Raw genomic sequence first — 22,932 nt, 5'->3', positions numbered from 1 at the left:
TTACAAATTACCCAGAGGTTTTAATTTTCTAGAACATTAAATGAGAAACTTTGGTAATCGCTTTCTCATTTTCATGCGAAAACATCATACCCTGAGGTTTTACAGATGACCCGGAGGATTTACAAATTACTCGGAGGATTTAATTTTCTTGAATATTAAATGAGAAACTTTGGTAATCGCTTTCTCATTTTCATGCGAAAACATCCTACCCTGAGGTTTTACAAATGACCCGGAGGATTTACAAATTACCCGGAGGATTTAATTTTCTTGAACATTAAATGAGAAACTTTGGTAATCACTTTCTCATTTTCATGCGAAAACATCCTACCCTGAGGTTTTACAGATGACGTGGAGGATTTACAAATTTGTGGGAAATACTTTACAGGGTAAGAAACTTCTTACTTTTCAAGAATTTTATTTTCTAAAAAAGATTAAATGAGAAACTTGTTGGTTGGGTACAATGCCCCAATTCAAAATAATGCTTCATTTGTGGATTGCCTTTATCTATTATTCAGATGTTTGTCTGTCCTAACATGTTCGTGTATTTGACATTTGAATTCTACCTTACATTTGTAAGGTACTTTTTCCCTGCATCTTTATGTGAAAAATGTATTTATGCAAATACAATAAAATTTAATGCATGATATTTTATGCAAATAATGTTCTTATGAATGTAAAATGTCGATTCAATCTTCGTTTTACTTCAGAGTGACGAATTCAATCTTCTTCCACTTAATAATTCATTTCTAGGGTTTCCTCTAAATATCAGTGTAGCAATTTATGCTATCAGGCTTACATTTTTGAAGAACCATCTGATCAACTTGTATCTTTGTGTCTTCCTTGTCTCAATTTGCATTAAAGTCTCATAAGAAATGTTTCATTTACGGAGCTCTTGCTACAGTCAGAATTATGACCTTAGTGTCCCCATTTTTTCATTGAACTTGTGTGAAAATCCAATAAAGCTTTCATTTTTTAAATGAGAATCTATCATCTTTGGAGAATGTAGATGTAAATATGCCAAACTCAACAGAGATTAATTAGGAGAGCAGTATATGTTCTAATTTAACTCTTGAAACACATCATAAGATGGATTTATCCTAATTCCTTCTCCACTTTTAATCGGATCTCGAACAAGCCATTTAGACCATATCATGTCAATATGTTTAACAATAACCTATCATTCAACCTTAGTCAGCTCCATTAGTTTCTTGTTGTTAAAATTTCATCATATCTTACTTTTAACCTTGGGAGCTGTAGCAAACAATCTTCATCTCGGATCAACAAATGAAAACACCATATGATCGCAACATTGGTTCATCATCATAATCACTGGTTCGTAACATTTGATAACACATTTATTCTTTCCTGTGACTTCTGCCCAGATTTTTTTCAGTGAAGCTCTTTACATAGCATTCGGAGTTTTTGTAGGACGACACTTAAGAACAAAGCTCGTTGGGAATACAAGTGGGATGCCTTAACTTGTCAGCATCAATGTAAGTGAAATTATCATTATAATGCAACCGTATAATGAACAAAATGATCATATATGGTTATCTCCATTATCGCTATTTCATCATTTTCATTCTTCATACCTTTCTGTATCATCAGAAATATTTGTTCAAATCAATGATCTTTCTAAAGGATGATATAGGCTTTCAGCCCCCAGCGTTTGCTTCTGGTTGATATGAGCCTTCAACAATGCCCCTCATGGATCATTTATGTCTGAAATGTGCCTTCAAAATGTACCAAATTTTCATTTCTAGTCAAAATGGACCTTCAAAATGTCCTAACATGATGATATGAGTCTTTAAGATGTCCCAATCATGGACAATATGGACCTTCAAAATGCCCCTCATTATTTCTGGTTGAAATGAGCCTTCAAGATATCCCAACATTCTATGTTGTAAGGTTCACCCTCAATATTCATTTCATTTGAATCTCGTGATACTCATGATGTACAACTTTAATAATGCCCTATTGTGGGTATTCGTGGCTTTCTTGGTGTCGAATCTCTTAATCTTGAATGTTCTCATTCTAGTGTTACTAGATAGCAGTGTTGTCAAGTAACTTGAGAGATTCTCCTCATGTTGACACAAACTTAAGAGGTGATCAATTCTTCTGACAAAAATGTCTGAGATATGTGACACTTTTGAATGAGGTGATCATCTTCTTCTTGACGGATCGCTTCCTTACCTTTTTGCTAGTCATTGAGATATGTTCCCCTTTTTTCAAATAAGGTGATCATCTTCTTGATGAGTTGTTGATAAGGTTTCTCGGATCACTTGCTTTCAAAAATATGAAATGTTTCATTATTCTGGCATTTCTTATTCTTTTTCTCCGATAGAGGTAGAATAAACGTCAACTTGCTTCAAAGACCTTTCTCCTTTGATATTGTCCTGTTTGAAAATGTTTTTCCTCATTTATTTATCAAAGAATGGAAGAATTTTGTAAAATATTGCCCCTTACAGGTTCATAATTGAATCAAATCATAAGCATGAGTTCAAAGAATATCAAATAAATCAACTACTCTTTTAAATCATTCAAAAATCATAGTCATATGGCAAGTGTCAAAATTATTGACTGATTTAAGGTGTAAGTTTATTCTGGTAAAGTAAGGTCTTTTAGGTTGGTCTAGTATATATGTATTTTTGAGCGTCCACTAACTTGAAGAAATGGTTGTTATGCTCATCTCATAGAGATACTTCTTAATTCCAAAATTTCAGGAACGTCTTTAGGATGTGCGCTGCTTTATCAAGAGCTTAAGATCGTCTCTTATGTTATTATTGCACCATTCAATATTTGAGTCGCCTTTTCAAGTTTTCAACTCAAATCCTCCTTTGGTTTCAAGATGTTATTTAGAAATTTTACATCTTGAACCCCCTTTTATCATTTTTCATATCATGCATTAAAGATTTTAAAAACCAATTTTTGCAAATAAAAAATCAATCTTGAGAGGCGAGAATGAAATCTGAAGATAGTCTCTTTCACATAGAAATCCATGTATGATTAGAATGGACTTTTCAGATACGTAATGTAGGCCAAGGCTTATAGTTATAAAAGAAAGGGATAAAAGGCCCAAACAATTATTTAAGAGTAATTGAACCAAGGATCAATTCATTCTGATGCCTTCAATCTTATCTTGCTTAACTTGGATCTGCTTTGCTACTTGTATTTCATCATTTTTTTTGGATCCCTCTAGACTGCCAATTTTTGGGTTCGTTTATATTTTCTTATATCTCTAGCATTTCTTGTGCTTCTTATTAAATATGGATCTTTGAACTAATTGCACTTGATCAACCTTGTAACTTGAGGCTCAATGAGTCATCCATCTTGATTCAATTTCTTTTTTTTTCCTTTTTCCTTTTTCTTTTTTTGTTATTTTCTCTCTTTTTTTTTTCTGATGGATGAGTATAAGACTTCAATTGCTTTGAGTACCTTCTTTTCCTCTTGCATTCCAGAAATTCTTTCGTTATTCTTGACTGGATTGATCTTTAAGCACATTGTATTTGACCTACCTTGTGGTTCAAAATTCTCTTTACTTTATGGAGATTTGTCTTCGTAATAAAATTGGATTAACGATCTTTATTCCTGTGAGTATATATATCCTTCACATTGCCCTAGTGTGGAGGGTGATCCTTGGTTAGGGTTGAATCAGAAGAAAAATCATTCAGTCTCAAATGGGGATAACAAAGGATATAATTTCTTCTTTTGCGAAGGGATAAATGAAAGAAGGTCATTCATCATTTCATACACATAAATCTTTGTAAAAGAGGTATCCCCAGGGGGATGAATATTCAAAATTAACTTTTATTTACATGAAAACAATGTAATTAATGTATGATATAATTATTTAAATCAATCTCTTTATTTCTTCTTCTTGTTTCGAGCATGCCCCAATTACTCAAACTTTTCTTCAACAAATTGATCTATAATGCCTAATCTCGTTTCTTATTGCAAGAAGATTAACAAATAGATGCATGTTTGGTACTTTTGAGGTCTTTTTGGTTTCATCGGTATAATGATTTTGTATTTGGAAGGACAAATGTGTGACTTTTGAAGCCATATATGGTGGAATGTAGTATCATAAACCAATCAGCTTTACCCGAGAAGTTAAACATATGGATTTGGTGTCTCAAAAACAAGTAGAGACATTACTTTAGAGTCTCAGATAAATGTAATGTCAGGATTTGGTTTTGATAAAGACCAAGAATAGATCAGGTAATTGTATAGAATATGAGAGGTCTAATTTTACCACTTGCCAAAGAACTATAATTCTTGAAAAATTAAAAGAATATTTAATTTACTTGATACTAAAAAATTTCAAGATTAAAATTTGATTCCTTGCTCATAACCATAAAAGCAACATAAACTTACAAGAAGACTGAGAAAAAACAAGTTCAAACAAGATGCTGAAAATGAAATGCAACTGTGGTAGATAACAACTTCCACTTATTTATTTAACTGCCCCATTACTCATCCAATGTGATGACAATTGACTTAATCATACTTTGATGCCCCACTTGAGATTATCATCCATTCTTCCACTAATTCTCGTGTCAATGTCCCATTATCAACAAATATCTCTATCTCCTTTAACAGTGACCTATAATTCCCCGTAGAATGTCCAAGTACCCCTAAGTGGAAATCACAAACACTATCTTGATCATAGCTATGAGAAGAAGTGTTTGGTGACATTTTCATTGGCCTTGATATAATGTATTGACTCTCAATCAAATGAAGGTACAGATCTGAGATAGAAGTTTGGAATACCTCCAAAGTATTTCTTGATCGTGAGATTTTTTTTGGTCGGTCTGAACCACTAATTACTCCTTTTCTTTTTACGGTTACGAGGATTCTAGATGTGACATTCATTCACATCATCAGCTTTCACTTTTTGATCAGGTGAGATTTTGGATGTGACTTTTAAGTTTCCTTCTCTGATTGCATTTTCAATCAATTCTCCACTTGTCACAAGATACTTAAATTCATCCATCGAACTTTCCAGGATTAACTCATAGAAAGGAGCTAGAAGGAAATCATGAAACATATGTGATATCTCTTCTTCTATCATGGAAGGTTGAACTTGTGATGTCACTTCTCTCCATCTTAAGGCATATTCTTTAAATCTTTCATTGGCTTTCATCCTTATTTCTTAACGATCCTTACATTTGAGAGCTAAGCCTTTAACATATCGATATTGCCCCAAAAATGCATCAGCTAAATCAACCCATTTCTTAATCTGCTATCGTTTCAAATTATTGTACCATACTACTGCTGGCCTAACGAGACTATCATGGAATGAGTGAATTAATAAATCATCAACATTTAGGTACCCTTCCATTTTTCTGCAAAACATTCTCAAGTGAATTAGGGGACAACTAATGCCTTCATATTTCTCAAAATCAGGCATCCTGAATTTATGGGGAATAACCAAATCTGGAACCAAACTGAGTTCTCTTGCTTCTAGTTCTTTGTGGGAGGCATTAATACCTTTCATAGCTCTGATCGCTTCCTCTACCTGCTTGAATCCATCCTCATGTTGTGTATAGATACTGAGACTATTATTTAAGTTCGAATGGGATACCCAAAGGTATGTTATCATTCTCGATGCATTAATCTGATAGCATTGTTACTCTTTAACGGTCATATCTTCTTTATAAGCAATCTTAGTTTCCATTACTTGGATCATATGATTCAATCCATCTTGTAAAGATCCCGATGATTCATTCCTCGTATCTTGATGTAACCCATCAAATTGTTCTTGCAACTGATCTTGTGATCCATCATGAGATTGCTCCATGATGATACAATAATATGATCTTAGTTTTACTGTTACAAAACCTTTCATGAATTATTTACATGCTCTTATAATTATTGAATAAAATAATACTTCAATAAATAGTTATGATGTAAATGTGAAAATGCATAAATGAGAATGCAAATTATGCAATACAAATGCATGTATGCAAAAGGTGTCATTTGAGAGTGATTATCTTAAAACAACTTTCATTGAACACAAAAGTTTTGATACATCAAACAAACTTTACAGATAAGGGATAACTTTAACTCCCAATTTTTCTATTTCCCTCAAAAGACAAATTATCTTACACTCATGCTCAGGTGTTGAGTTGTCAATCTGCTTTAATTCTTGCGTAAAGCCAGCTAAATCAACCAGTTTATGAGCCACATTGCTTGCATGGGCATCAACTTCCTTTATGACATTGTCTTTTTCCTTCATCTTGCATGTTAATTCTTGGATTTGTAGACAATATTGTTCATTTTCTCTTGTAAGAGAACTTTTGTGATCAAGGAATTATTGTGCAAGATCCACAAATTTCATCAATTTCTTATTTTTGGCTTTAATGTCTTCTAGTTCAACTTCAATTCCACACTGATGGATATGATATGAATCTTCCATATTGATTATAACCTTATTCAACATTTGATTTTCGGCTTGACATCTTTCTAAATTGATGACAGTTGTATTGAGCATTTCTTTTGCAATCCACAAATCATGAGAAAACTCCTTGGCTCAATCTTCGTGTGTCTTATAATTTTTTTCAGCTTAATGCCCTATGTTATCCACTTTTCCAGAGTATTTCCTATACCAGCCTTTTGAAAGGTTTGACTGATATTTTGAAAATCCATATGCATAGTTTTCATTTCTGCACTCAATTTATCATTTTCAATTTTCAAATGATGCATTTGAGTCTCATATTTCCAAATGATGTTTGAAAGCGGTGCAATTCTTAATAGAATATCCTTGAATTCCAACATGATATTCACAACGAACATTAACATCATACCAATTTGGATAAGGAGGTTGCTGAGGCATCCCATAATGTGGAGCCAACACTTGCACTTCTAGTAGCTTTTCATACAACTTCTTATATGATATAGGGATATCATCAAAATGAGGATTACCTTTTGTCTTGGATTTATCTTGAATTTATGACGTTGGGAAAAGATTCTTAAATACTGTTGAGTTCTAATTGCATTACTTCTTTTCATCACTGGAAATTTCTACAGTCACCATTTCTTTGGTATCTCTAGATAAATTATTGATACGAATGGTGACTGTGCATAATTTCTCAAATTGGTTAGGATTAGAAGTCCCTTGTATATTTGAGATTGCATGATTAGGTTCATTGAGCTCTCTCTCTCTCTTTGTGTAGGAGTTTCTTTTCCTTTGGTCAAAACATATATTTTATCCATCATCTTGGACATTTTCTCTCTTATCTCTCGTATCTCCTTTTTCTCTTCAACGGACATACGATCTTTGGGCACATAACTCTCTTATATCCTCGGAGTTTCCTCAGGATTCCATTCCCTAGCTGTGCTATAGTTTACTTGATCATGAAACCCTTTATTCATAATGAAAAATCTTTTATTTTGATGATCACTCTTAAATCAACATCTTCTAATCATGTCATGATCATGCCATGCAAACAAAAGAAATCAATATAAACAAGTTAGAGTAAAACAAAATATATCTAAAATAGATAAAGATAATAAAAATAAAATGGTTAGTACTAATTAATGGAAAGAAAAGATCCTATATATAATGGCATCTATATAAAAATCCTAACTTCATGCTTTCTAGTTCCATGCTTTGTTTGGAAAAATAAACCTAACCGCATGATTTCTAGTTCGCATACATTTGTTCTGAAAATATAGTAATATTAAGTAAATTAAAAGACTCAACATGCTTTTCCTTGTGTGCTAACCTTACGAGACTTATTTGGGTGAGGCTCTCAAGTTCTAGGTTTATTATATGTTGGGTTTGGATCTAAAGGTAAAAATGGTCAACGAATTGTCCTTTGTTGGTGCCCCTTTGGACTACTAAGCCCTCAATCCTGGCCCATCACAGGTTTTCGGATCGAGTTCAGTTCGAGGGGACACACTTCCTTATGTCATTGCGGAGGTGAAAACCTCACGAAGATCATAAGGCGTGAGCCCAAGGAGCATTTCACTTTCCCGCACGGAGGTGAAAACCACACGAGGGAGTAGTTACTTACTCCTACTTAAATAGGACGGAGCAAGGTTTTAGCTCATGTTATGCAAATGCAGTTGTGCAGTGTGTGAGGAAAAGCGAAAACAAAAGCAAACAACACTGAACATAAAACTCAAGACCCTGAACAATTATTTAATCTGAAAACATTAACAAACATATTAGTACAACTATTTAGTGGTTAAGCAAATTAAGAGTCAAAATGCAAACAAAACTTATTTAAAACCAAACAAGGGATCAAAAACCAAATTAAAACGAACTTGTAATTTTATTTGCAAATACAATTTATTAATCGAATAATTGCCTGAATCTCTAAAAAAAGTCCCCAGCGGAGTCGCCAAGCTGTCGAAACGGTCTTTTACCCAGCGAAAACAAGTGTCGTTGCTTTCTAAATCTCGTCTCAAAAAAGTTAGTGTTTTCTTCTGGTATAAGATAAAACACAATTTGTGGACTCGCCACCAATCATTTTATCGAGGTGTGATTGGACACCCAAAAATAAATTTCTTATTTTAATAAAATATTAATTTTAATTAAAAGACAAACTTGGGGTCTACGTTACCAAAATTTGAGTTCGGGAGTCGGTTACACGTGGGGAAGGATTAACACCCCCCACAACGCCCTAAATCGGTACCTAGTCGATTAATTAATTGTCTTTGCAATAAAATGTACGAGTCCGAGTCTAGTTTAATTTAAGATTCCCTAAAATAACATTTTTAGAAATTTTGGATGAAAGATAATAATATTTAATTATTTCGGATCGAACATTTTGAAAATCATTTGAAAACACATGCAAAAAGTCAAATAAATAAATAATAAAAACATATCAAACAATTGATTAATTATTTATTTTACTAATATTTAATGAGAATAATGATATTCAATTAATTAAATATCGCGAGACGAAACCGTAGATTCGATCTAACAGTCTTTTCTCGATGAATATAATTAAATAAATACGATCTTTTTTCTCAATCCTTGAATTTTAAAAATGAATTCAATTTAATTGGTGTTACTTAACGGGATAAACTTTCATTTTGAAATTATCGAAAGTAACTTTCTTATACGTTAAGGCAATTATATTTACGACAATATTAAATCGATCGAATATTACCCTTAATCAATTTATTTCGGTTCGAGTCAAGAGATGCTTATGAGGATATTATTTAAAATAAACCCTAAAGCTATATGTACAAACAAAATACATTTACATACATATTATTTGAAAGCATATAAAAATCACAATTGAAATCAACAAATAAAATAATATTTATTATATTATACTATACTTAGCATGCAAAGGTTAATAACATAATATATGTATGATTCATGAAGCTACGTGCAAAATACATTTACTACATGCATATACACTTAGACATTAATTAACATAATATATTTTAAAAAATTGATATTATAATTACTTAAGAATATAATACATAAAAATATTATCATTAATTAAAATACAAAAAAACATGGGATTAAGATTTAAATATAGTAAATTTTATGAACAAAAATTAGTACTCTTATAAATATATTTGAAAGTGGAGACATGAGATTATGATTTAAATATAGTAAATTTTATGAACAAAAATTAGTGCTCTACCTTATATTAAAACAAAAAATTTAAAGTGGAGCATATATAATTATAATATTCTTATTAAAAAAACAAAAACAATTAATGATATTATAATTAATTAAAAACAAAGCGTGGGATTCGAAATACATTGCAAAACATGGACACAAGTTAGTGTTCTACTTTATATTAAAACACAAAAATTTTAAAGTGGAGCAATTTTTTATCATAACTTTTAATAATGGTATTACCTTTATGTCTTTATTATTATTTTAATTATCCATTATATATATTTTATTTTAAATACTAGTATATATTATTAAGATATATACGTGATAAAAATAATTAAATAAGTATTAGATTTAAAATATTTAGACATAAAAGGTAATAATAAAAATAAAATAAAGTTGCAATTAAATAATAACTAAAATAATAGTATATCATTAAATTAAAAAATATATAAATTATTGGTCAATATTTGAAATATCACAAAATATAGATATTGGTAGTCTAACTTATCCTTAATTATTAATCAGTTATTAATATATAAAATATTATAATTAAAAGGACTAAATATGTTATTTACCATAAAATATATAAACATGAGAAAGTGACTAAATTATAAATAAAATAAAATTCAAAAATAGAATAAAAACGTATCTAAATTGATTTTAATGACTAAAATGGAAAATTTACGAAGTAAAGGTATTGAAGACATGGTTTTCTTATGTAGGAAATTACAGGGATACCCCTCACCAAAACTACGTAGTTTTGGTGAGAGCATAAATACCCTTAAATGGCTAAAAATGGCCTTCATCTCCTCATTTTTCATTTTTTTCTCTCTCTCTAAAGATAGAACTCTCTCTTCATTCTCTCTAAACTTTCTCCCCAAAAGAAATCTGGCCACCGCCGGAAACCGAACTCCAGCACCGATGACCACCGTCGGTCACCGTTCACGGTGGTCGGAATTTTTTAAACTACCCCTAAAATGTAGATCTCTCCAATCTAAACCCAAATATGACCTTTATTTATTCTAAAAACTCTTTAATCTTAATAGATCTAAGTTTTTACCTTCGAAATCACGATGGTTTTCGACGATAATAGGCTTCTTCGAAGATAAGTTTCTTCTCTTTCTTTTGGTTTATTGCTTCTTTTTTGGTTTCTTGCTCCTCTGTCCTCCTTTTTCCCGTTTTGTTATTTTTTTATAGGAAAATCAATGCTTTTTATAGCCCTCAAAACAACTATTCGTTCGGTGAGTCACCGGATCTACGATGGTGACTCACCATATAGATGATGAAGTGTGCGGCTATCCTCGCTTCTTCTGGATCCTTCTGTTGGAGGCGACGACGTCGTGGCAACGTCGGAGTGGACCAGCTGGAGGCGGCGTCGGAATAATCCCTAGGGTTGGTGAACCCTAGGATTCTTGCTAGATTGGATCTGGACCGTTGGATCTCTCCAGATCCAACGGTTGTAGATGTTGGCGGCTAAGATGAGATGTGAAAACCCTAATCGAGTTTTGGGCTTCATGGGCCCGAACCGAGTCTGGGCCTGACACTGGTCTTGGGCCTTCGAGTCTTCGTTTGTAATTGGGCTCCGATTTTGTAATATTTGTAATAATAATAATAATAATAATAATATGATAATAATAATTGTAATATAATAATATATTCTCGGACGAAAATGACTGTCGACATTCGGTTTGAATGGATTTAACTCGAGTTATTAACAAGTCGAAACAAGTTACTTGATACTCAACTCGAAAAGTTCATGAGTAACTCAAAAATATAATATATTAAAATTTTATTAAAAAAAAATTAAATTATTAATAATATTAATATTTATGTATTAATTTTTTTTATAAAAAATGCAATATAAGATTTTCATGTATGATTCAAGTTCAAGTTTGAGCTTCAATCCAGTCAAGTTTAAGATTTTTTTTTATTTCGAGCTTTTATGAGCTTCAATTTACGATTTCAAGTTTGAGTCAAACTTAAAAAGTTTAAGTTTATGAGTTTTTAAGATGGATTGAACTCCATTTTAAAATTTTTGAGTCAATTCGAGTTAAGCTCAACTTGACAGCCCTAGCTAATATCAAGGGCATAATCGTAAGAGTGCAAAAAGGAAAATTCCCAGAAGTCAGAACTGGATTGGTTCGGATATTGAGGAAGTTGCCGATCGGGTTGAAAAATTCCTCGTGTCTTAACCCGACAATCACCATTTTACTTTACCCATTCCTTTCATCTTCCATTTTTGTCTGTGCTTTTTTTAAGGCTTCATTCGATCGAAAAAATTCGAACAAGATGATGCACATGACCTTATACTGGGGCAAACACGTAACTCTCCTCATCGATTCCTGGAAGACCGATTCCTGGAAGACCAGTACATGGAAGATCGACGCCTCCGCTTCAGATCCCTTGCTTCCTCCAACCCATCCCCGCCTTCCTACAGCAGCGGATCCGTCGTTCCTCTCCTCTCTAATTACCTCAATTCAGCTAAATTCGCGACGGCCTTGCTCTTCGGAATCAACTCGACTATCGGGTACATCCTGATGCTGGCCATCATGTCGTTCAATGGCGGCGTTTTCTTGGCTATCGTTTTGGGTTTGGCTGTTGGGTACTTGCTTTTCCGGTCCGCCGATGACGAGGGAGTGGTGGTGGAGAGCGTTTGCGCTTGTGCTTGACGCCGTTTATTTCCCTCCACACAGTAATTCAAGCAATGGTATTCGTCTTCAATTTATATACTGTACCAGAATCACGATTACTTAATTTGCTCTTGAATCATGTAGCAATTATCTTCGCTTTTTTCAATCAAATATCCTTCTTTTTAATTTCCCCGATCTGATCATTTCTTCATAATTTTCTTGGTTTAAGTTGCGTTTGATTCAAGGAACGAATCAAAGAAAACATGTGCATTCATCCGTCGTAATTGTTTGCCGTTAGAATACGACAAACTACTGTTTCATGTTCTAAAAATTTGTTCCTTTTCCCAGAATATTTAACTTTAAATTTGTTAACTTTTTCCTCCTCCCCCCCCCCCTCACCCCCAAATTAAAGATGGCTGCTTTATCAGTTGATTTCAAAAGCATACGAGTGTTTGATGAAGCAAACATAAACTACGAATAGCTTTGGATTCTTCGTTAAATTCTTCTTGTTCCTAGTGGAAAATTCTAAATTTAAGACATAAACAACAACGAATAGCAAACATAAACATGAACAGAAAGCTTGATGCTCTGTTCTGTCCTGAAATAAATAAGCAAGAATGGAATTTGCAGCTCATTTGATTCCAAATTTAGTGATACAAATCAGACAAAACAAACAAAATAAAGCATTCCCGGTATTAAACAAGATTATCCCAGGATATTTAAAGACTTCTCTTCTTTAGCTCCCATAGAAATTCGTGGATCAGCACCTGGTAGATTCTCCATGAATGTAATCAAGAACGGCAATGACTCCGAAAACAAAATCTTGACCGGTTCCGGGTTTCACCACTACATGATAAAGATCTTTACTTGCCATCACCTCCTCTACTTCCTTCTTGACTCCGATCTGTCATTCACACACGAATTACGACTCAGAACACTCGATACTCGATAACATATCATAACATCAATATATATGTACTACCAGAGGGACAATGTTGCTGACGGAATCAATGATGCTGCAATCTCTTTCGGGGAAATAACCATTGATCTCAAAGTCCCAGTTCTTGCTTCTTTTTGGTTCAGTGGAGATTCTTATGGCATCGTTCTTTGCTAGACATGAACGAGGCTCCTTTAGGGTAAAAACCAACTTTTTTGTTCCTTTGTAGTCGGATGTGTAACCTTTCCGTCTTTTATGTATGCTCAGTGCCTCAACCCTCCCTCCCTGAAATATAAGAACCGAGAACTCAAATATGAATATTATACAAAGTTACTTGAACAAATTGCCATCTCAATTGGAGACTAATTTGAGAAACAATCCTCCTCATGATGATGATCACTTTACAATTCCATGTTATCATGTTCTTTTTTACCTTTCTATCTAACATGTTCCTGCAAAGTAAGCCTGCCAATTCAAGCTTCTTCATTGAAATTGATTGGTTCATATGCATGCATACAATAGGAAAAACCACGTTTGAGAAGCAAAGCATCGCCTTCCATGTCTCTCAACACGATCTCCCCTTTGGTACCGAGAATGCCACAACCATCAACCCAGAAAACAACCAGCTGGCTACAATTCGTCACCGCAAAACCACCTCCATTCACCACATGCGGCGTCCTCCGAGCCACGAACACCACCTGAGAATAGGAACAATACAGCTTGCTGATAACTGGCATTGTATTGGCTTTTGTCGCCATGGATGATATATATAGATATAATGTTCTAAAGTTCTAGGCTGTGAACTCTGAGACAACCTATACTTATATATAGATATAATGTTGGGGTAATTAGAAGAAGAGTGAAGGGTTTGAAATTGTTTTGCTTCTATGTTGAAAGATTAGGCAAAGTTGTTTGACTATTGCCATACGTAGTAGAATATGAAAAATACGTATTGGCAAAGCATTGTGGATTGAATAGTTTGCTTGTAGAAGATGAAGATGGCAACGTATAAGCCTTAACCAATGATCCGAAAGCGTGGAACATTCCTGGTTCGTATTGTTCTTCTTTGGTCAAATTGTAAGAAGGTCCTTGTATTATGCATTTTCGGCTAATTTAGCCCCTTTTTGTAACTTGATTATTTATGATTGGTCGTGTCTTATTTTCTCTAATCATGTTATTATATCAGGTCACATTATATGTATGTTCCAATTTTAATGACTATTGCCTTGTTTATTACAATATTTTAATTGACTGAATTACAATCTGTTAGATTATTTTGACCTTTCTTTCTTCCACGTGAAGGAATCGTTTTTGCATGCATTTTGAATTTTAGAGTGAAGCTTTTCAAAAAGGGTTTCTGGAACTTTTGAAAAAATTGGGCAGGTGGTTGGCCGGAAAAAGGAACCCGGGAGTAGTAAAATCTACGAACAAGTAAGTCTTCAATGATTGATGAGCAAAGGACTTGACACAGGAATGAGTAAAACCGATGAACATGACCGGTTGGACTTGAGACCACCCTATGGGTAATAGCCCAAACAAGAAGCTGGCCCGATGCTTGGGGTTTGTCGAATATTATCAAATATAAATGCTATCTTATATTATATTCTTACTTTTAGGCACATTTGCTTGCAGTGCCGAATCTACGTGGGTTGAAATTAAAATTTGAATTTTTGTTAGTTATTTATTTTATTTATAATATCTATTATATATATATATATATTTATTTTTAAAAATGTTTCTCAATTCGTTATTGTTTACTTATCATATCCTTTTAGTTTTGAAATTAAGCAAAATAAAGTAAGGTAAATTACGTGTTTACTACTTAAATTATCGGTTTTAGTATGTTTAGTACCTAAGCTTCATTTTTTTTTTCAAAATCACACTTAACGTTTATTTTTTATTTCGTTTTAGTACACAACCGTTAAAAACTTAACGAGTGATTTGCATGTGGTATCTTTTTATCGGTAAATTGTATCATTCATCAATCAACTATCTTCTCACTCTTATTTTGGTCACTAAAATTTGTTTTTTTAATTTAATTACTTAATTTTTAAATTACTCCTAACTTACTCACTCTAACTTCAATTTTTTTTATTTTTAATTATATATTAATAAAATAATAATAAAAAGTCATGTCACAAAAATTATTAATAAAATAAAATAGAGTCGTTAAAATAGGAGCAATTTGAAAGTTGAGTAGTTAAATTGAAAATTTTTAAACATTAGTACCAAAATAAGAGTGAGAAAATAGTTAAGCGATGAACGATGTAATTTACCCATAAAAAACATTAAATTTTTAACAGAGGTACTGAAATGAAAAAAACTAAACGTTAGGTATTTTTTTTAAAATATTGAAAATTTAGGTGCTAAAATAGACTAAAACTGATAGTTTAGATACTAAACGTGTAATTTACCCAATAAAATATGACTCTCTAATTTTTTGAGTCAAATTGTATTTTATTTTTTATTAGCTTTGAAACTCAACGAATTAAGTAATGATATTTTTTTTTTCATTTTGAATATTTCTTAAATCACTATCAATTTTAAAAAGAAATTAATTAGAACATGATACTCTCATTTTTTTAATTTTAAATTAATTACTTGATAATTAGACTATAATCCTAAATTGTTCATGTTGTCCCCAGTAAAGTTTCATTTTGACTTTGTTGTTTGTTGTTGCTTTTTTTGGTACAAACAGGGCCGTGGTTAGGTTGTTGGAGGTCTTGTGTAAATTCTTGAAAAGGGGTCCTTAGATCTTGAACTTATTTTTCTGATATTTTCTGTATTTTAATCAAAAAGAGAAAAAAATTTACAGCTATATTACAGTGAGCAGGCCCACTTGCATTGTTTTTCCCAAAAATAATTTTGCTTATTAACGAGATTCGAACTTAGGATCAACAAAGTTATGGGCCCAATGATCTAACCATTGCTCTATACCTATTTTTTTGCTTCTTAATAAATGACAATAACTGATAGATATATTCTATTTCGGGGTCTTTTTTTAGGCCCTGCACCGTCGCGAACTGTGCCCCGACTCAGCCACGCCCTTGGGTACAAAAGAAGGAAGGGCAGATAAACTGCCAACAAGCAGTTACACCCCTACACCCTAAAAGTACTCAGTCCTCTCTAGCTAGGTTCTAAAAGGGGCCTGATCTCCTCCGGATGATTTTCCAAAATAACAATATTCTCCGATTATGAAATAGCCAGGTTTGCTAAACGATCTGCACACATGTTCCCCTCACGCCATATATGTCGTATTTTGCTAATCCAACCACCTCGCTTGAGTTCTCGGTAATCTTTGATAAGAATATCCTATGAATCATCTTTCGTATTTGCGTCGTTCAGTGCCTCAACGACCCACTTAGCGTCGATCTCGATGATTAAGCTTGGTATTTTCCATTCTTTAGCTAACATAAGTCCTTGACGTAACCCCCAAACTTCAGTAGTCCCACCATTAGTTCTGCTAATTTTTAGTATGAACCCTCCCATCCAGTCGCCATTTTCGCCCCTGATTAAACCGCCTGCCTGTGCTAAGCCGGTCGTGGTTTTGTAAACTTTATCCGAGTTCAGGATTTTTTGACCCGTTGGTGGTTTTCTCCATTTAATCCAGAAGGGTTCTCTTGTAATTTTATTATGCTTCTGTGTTAGAGCCATGCTGATCTCTTTAGCGATGTTCCCTACATAGGTAATCACCCGATTGTGTTTTTTGACACTCTCTTCGAAGATTCTTTCGTTATTATGTTTTCATAGCCCCAAATGACAGTGGAAAAAATAGTGCCCTGATTGGCACACTCGTTATTCCATTTCTTCGAGCAACAATTCATTTTCATCAATTCCTTGAAAGATTCATTTTCGAATAGGTGAATTTGGTTACTCCTCTTCATGTCCTCCCATACTTGTTTTGCTATTTAACAATTTCTTAAAATATGGCTGACTGATTCAGTAACATTCTGGCAGAGTTTGCAGTTTTGGTCTCAAGTCATATTCTTCCTTGTGAGAACTTCATTTGTGCTCAACCTATCTAGCATGCATAGCCAAACGAAAAAACGTATCTTTTATGTTGTAGCTATTCTCTAAACCCAACTTAGGTTGTCTGATGGTTGTTCTGGTGTTTCCATTAAGGTAATGGCTCTAGCAGCGGAGTTCACCGTGACCTTGCCCTCCTTTGATAGTGCCCAGTAAACTTTTCTTGCGTGTTTTCGGTGATGCTCGGTGGTAGGGGGATTCTTTGAGTCTTATCATTTGTTTCCTCTAAGATGATCCCTTTGTTGAGAGAGCTCAATAACCACGAGTTTGAGACACAACTAGAAACATATAATGCTCTTCTTTATTCTTCCCATCATTCTTTACACGCCTTATATAGCTAACAAACTACAAGATTCAACAAGATTGCAAGAGACTAACTGCACTACAACTACTCTAACAAGACTCTAACTACCTAACAGTAATAACTGTTGTAACTCCACGAGCAGTGATCTGTTGCACATGAGACTAGAACGTTCCACGAACGTTAGCAGTAGCTACCATACACGAGCGTACCAGTGTGCCATGCACTAGTATACCAGCGTGCTTGACACCATACTTCAACATTCTTCTTGCTTTCTCTCCTCTCATTCTTCTTAGCACAGCTTCACACATAACTTCGCACGAAATTCTTCAAAGACATTTCATGCCAGTGGCTTAGTTAATCCATCAGCAATCTGATGAGCAGCAGGTACATAGTTGACCTTCATCAGTTTGGCAACAACCTTTTTGCGTATGAAATGTATGTCCAAATCAACATGTTTGGTGTGAGCATGGTAGACTGGATTGGCACTAAGAGCAACAACACTGGTGTTGTTGCACCATATGATAGGCTCCTCTTTCTGACATACACCAAGTTCAGTCAGTAAGGCTCCAACCCACACCACATCGGCAGCTGTGTCAGCGACGCTCTTGTACTCTGTCTCCATAGTGGATCTCGACATGGACTTTTGTTTCTTTGAGCTTCATGCAACTAGATTGTTTCCAACAAACACACTATGCCCAGAAACTGACCTCCTTTCATCGAGGTTACCTTCCCAGTCGACATCAACAAAGGCAGCAACCTTCACACCTGTTCCAACAGCAGTGAATGTTAGGCCAAAATTCAATGTATCAGCTAAGTACCACAGGATTCGCTTAACTGCAGCCATGTGGGATTGTCGTGGAGCATGCATGTACTGGGTGACTTTGTTAACACAGAAGGCAATGTCAGGTCTTGTATGGTACACGTACTCCAACAATGTTGCGATAGAAGTGAGCATCGGGAATGAGTTCTCCATCGTCACAACGTAGTTTGGTAGCTACCACCATAGGAGTTGGTGTTGAAGAGGCTTTCAACATACCAGATTTCTCAAGGAGTTTCATGATGAACTTCTTCTGTGAGAGTGCAAGGTAGCCACTAGTTCGTTTGACTTCAATTCCCAAAAAGTACACGAGCTTCCCCAAGTCTTTTAGGGAGAATTTGTCACTCAGTAACTGAACTACTTTATCGATTTGAGCACTCGAGTGGCCTGTGATGATGATATCATCAACATAGACTAGGAAGTACACATAGTGCTGGCCCTCATTCTTAATGAAAAGAGATACATCTGCTCTCGATTATTTGAACCTAATGCTCAGCAAGCTATCTCGAAGCTTAGTATGCCAACTCCTTGGAGCTTGCCTCAATCCATACAACACCTTTTTCAGGCAGCACACCAGTTTGCTTCCATAGAGGGCATTTTGTTTGAAGCCGGGCTGCTGCTGCATGAAGACCACCTCCTGAAGGTCACCATTCAAAAAGGCGTTATTCACGTCGACCTGCCTTAAGGTCCAGTTGTTGGTTACAACCAATGATAGTATGACATTCAGTGTGTTGAACCTGACTACAAGACTGAATATGTCCCGAAAATCATAGCCAGGGATCTGAGAAAAACCTTTAGCCACTAGTCGTGCCTTGTAGCGATGGACGGTGCCATCAGGATTTTTCTTGACCTTAAAAAGCCATTTACAGCCTATCACCTTCCTTCCTTCAGGTAGCTTGGTTAATTCCCAAGTCCCATTGCGTTGTAAGGCATTGTACTCTTCAAGAATAACAACCTTCAATTCTGGAGACTTAAGTGCTTCATGCACACTACATGGAACATCATCAACAGTAGCTCCTAGGTATGTTTTGGGTTTAAACACACCGTATTTACTTCGAGTCATCATTAGGTGATTATTAACCCGAGTAGCCTCACTTCCAGTGCCATCATTTAATACCAGACTTTGTTCTTCATCTTCAGTGCCATTGTGTACAGGTGAGTTATGCACATTTTGTTCTGAATGTAACTCATGTTGATAATCTCCATGAGTATCAACAGTAGGAACCTTAGGGGCAACCACAACTTTCAACACATCTCAACTGGCAGTTGAGCCTTGTGGATTGCTCATTGGGCTATTTTTGGTAGCACTTAAAGATAGCCTGTTATGACCAAATCGTGAGGACTCTAACCTGGTAACATCAGTGACTAGTTTGAGTGACTGAGAAGTGTTCCTAATTGGGGCATCAATTGAAGTTTGGCCAGAGTTTCCTGCAAAAGAAAATACATTTTCATTAAAGACAACATGTCTAGAAATATAAACTCGCCCATTGCTTGCCATGCACTGAAAACCTTTGTGCTGCGTGCTGTACCCCAATAATGTACATAGCTGGGATCTAACTCTAACTTGTGTTGCAGAAATGGTCTTAAGTGTGGGAAGCACCTGCACCCAAACACCCGCAGACTACTATAGTTTGGTGGCTTCCCATATAGCATCTCAAACGGGGACTTGTCTAGAATAACCTTTGAAAGAAGCCTATTTACAAGATGTGTAGTGGTTTTAATGGCATAGGACCAGTACTTAATAGGCATGGATGCTTGTGCAAGTAACACCAAGGCCATCTCGACGAGGTGTCTATGCTTCCGTTCCACTACTCTGTTATGCTCGGACGTGTAGGGACAGGTGAGGCGATGAATCACACTAGCTTTTCTTAGCTCATTGGTCAAAGGTCAAAATTCTCCTCCCCAGTCAGTTTGGAGAGATTTGACTGATACACCAAATCTTGTAGCAATTAGCTTTTGAAATAGGTGAAACGCGGTTAAGGCTTCATCCTTTGTCCTTAGTAGATACAACCAAGTGAATCGTGTGGCAACATCAACAAAAGAAATATAGAAACAAAAGAAATATAAAATCTAAAGCCATTAGATGAAACGTGTGGATGTCCCCAATAATCATAATACACGAGTTCAAATGGTTTGTTGTATATACTGTCTGAGCAAGGGAATGACAACTTATGGTTTTTACCAAGATGACAAGCAATGCAATTCTTATTAATATCATCTAATGCTTTTACATTGAATTGTTTACAAACTTTAGCAAGTATGTCATCAGCTAGATGACCCAGTCTTCTGTGCCATATTTCTGAGGATGTGGAGGAAGCTATAGTAGTCTGTACTTCAACCACACTGTTTTGGCATCGAGCTCCACTTGCTTTGAAAGTATATAACCCATTGCACTATTCTCCTCACAACAAAATTGTTTTGGAGGCCTCATCTCGAACATAACACATTTTGGTATGAAATTCGAGGAACACACTGTTTTCCTTAGCAAGCTTAGAAACAGAAAGTGAGTTTTTCATTTTTGAGGGAACATGTAGGATGTTTCTTAAGGCCAAAGTTCTAGAAGAAGTATTCAACTCAGCCTTACCAACCAAGACTGGTAGGTAGTCTCCACTTTCTACCATCAACTTACCAGGATTGTTATAGCTCGAGTGAGGTGTGATTGAGGCTTCGTTGGGGGTGACATGGTGTGTTGCACCGGAGTCAATTATCCACTAATCTTGGCCAACAGATACTGCATGCGCTTGGCTTTTCGTAGTACTCCTGTTGTCACCTCGATGTGTGCTGCTGTGATTATAACAAACACATGTGCTTTCATTGTTACCAGTTGCAGCATAGTATGCTTTAGAGGAGTCAGAGCTAGCCGTGTGATCGTCAATCGAAATACCATAAAAATTCTCATCGAATCTGTCCCAACATTGGATGACAAGATGACCAATTTTACCACATAGTTTGCATTGAACTCTCGGCCGTGTCCTGCCTCTGCCACGAGATCTCCCACGTGAGTAGGACGAGTGGCTTGATTGAGGTAGTTGTTTTTCTTAGTTCTTATAAGATTCAACCTCGCCTTTCCTTGTGCAAGATTGGCACTGACAGGTAAGGAGTCAAGTTGATAATCAAAGCCTTCAAGTTGAGTTTCAGCGTCAATAAGCATCGTGCATATGTTGTCTAGTGACAGTGTGTCACGCATGGCAGATATAACCATGATGAAGGGTTGATAATTCCTTGTTAGGCCCATGAGAACACTCGCAACGTGCTCAGATGCTGCCATTGGGCTTCCACATGAGTACAAGGCATCAATGACTTCTTTTACTTTTATGAGATAAGATCTTATGATATCTCCTCATTTCTTGAGAGATTGGACCTTGTAATGTAAGCTCATGATTGCAGTGGTAGAGTGATTGGCAAAGAACTGTAAAATCTTATTCCATACCTGGGCAGACGTTGCGGCACCAACGAACTGTGGGAGTAAATGAGGACTAATCGTCGAAAGCAGCCAAGAAGCTAACGCACTGTCTTGAGCCAAGAACTCTTAATGTTCTTCATTGGCGGCTATAACTCCATCTTCACCAACCACTATTTCTGGAGGTGGGAGCATTGTACCATTAAACATTCTTTCAAGGCAATGGCTCCTTGCAGTGAGCAGAACCTGTTGTTTCCATAATAGAAAACTAGTTTTATCAAGCACTACGTTCACTATTTTATTGGTGAAGACTTTAGTGTTCCTTGATGAGAACTCCATTGACGTGGCTGTAGATGAGGTACTGTGATCCATAGGAAGACGAACAACGAAAGCACACCCTAGGATGTATCAGTGAATGATACCATGTTGAGAGAGCTCAATAACCACGAGTTTACAACACAACTAGAAACATATAATGCTCTTCTTCATTCTTCCCATCATTCTTTACACACCTTATATAGCTAACAAACTACAAGATTCAACAAGAGTGCAAAAGACTAACTTCACTACAACTACTCTAACAATACTCTAACTGCCTAACAACAATAACTGTTGTAACTCCACTAGCAGTGATCTGTTGCACATGAGACTAGAACGTTCCACGAACGTTAGCAGTAGTTGCCATACATGAGCGTACCAGCGTGCTTGACACCATACTTCAACACCCTTGAAGACTTCGTAGGTTCCACTTTCCTTCCTTTGTGATGTATGAGCTAACCATTTCATTATTGGCGTTGTTCTCCATTTAAGTAAAAAATTTCGATTAAGGCGCCTTGCCTACCCACCAATCATGCCAAAATTTTATTTGATTTCTCGAACAGATCTTCCATTTGCAACCTTGCTTCATAATTTTCTGCGTGCTAAGAATCCCTCTCCAAACGTACGAGCTGTTGGTTTGAGTCTGGGTGTCAACAAAGCTGATGTGTAATGACTTAATCCAGTATGAGCCGAAGATTGACGGACCAAGGATTCATACGGAACCACTGAAGTAACTAACCCAAAATTTTCTTTTTAAAACGACATAATCGCTCATTTAAATTTCATCCAAAAAATTAATAAGAAAATGAATGCTTAATATTTTACTTACACAAAAAAAGGGACATCATAATGAATTCAAAGCAAGTTTACAAAAGTCTCAAAATACATTTACGACTCGAATATAAAAT

The 22,932-nt window shown here is 35.2% G+C and overlaps 1 protein-coding gene and 1 pseudogene across 1 annotated transcript; one reads left to right on the top strand and one right to left on the bottom strand.

Annotated features, from left to right (window-relative positions):
• Positions 1-11,754: 11,754 nt before the first annotated feature.
• LOC120144505 lies at positions 11,755-12,408 on the top strand (annotated as a pseudogene).
• A 374-nt stretch (positions 12,409-12,782) lies between these two features.
• On the bottom strand, positions 12,783-13,983 carry LOC120144495 (protein LURP-one-related 6-like). Its single transcript, XM_039158538.1, has 4 exons — positions 13,692-13,983; positions 13,593-13,600; positions 13,205-13,444; positions 12,783-13,126 (listed from the first exon to the last, which is right to left on the bottom strand). Exons 1-4 carry the CDS (start codon positions 13,915-13,917, stop codon positions 12,983-12,985), a joined length of 618 nt encoding a protein of 205 aa, XP_039014469.1. The 5' UTR covers positions 13,918-13,983; the 3' UTR covers positions 12,783-12,982.
• Between the last annotated feature and the right edge of the window lie 8,949 nt (positions 13,984-22,932).

The sequence above is a fragment of the Hibiscus syriacus genome, unplaced genomic scaffold (genome assembly GCF_006381635.1).
Source record: "Hibiscus syriacus cultivar Baekdansim isolate YM2019G1 unplaced genomic scaffold, ASM638163v2 tig00002317_pilon, whole genome shotgun sequence".
Classification (NCBI taxonomy): Eukaryota; Viridiplantae; Streptophyta; class Magnoliopsida; order Malvales; family Malvaceae; genus Hibiscus; species Hibiscus syriacus.
The sequence above is the reverse complement of the archived record's forward strand: the minus strand, read 5'-3'. Positions and strand labels throughout refer to the sequence as shown.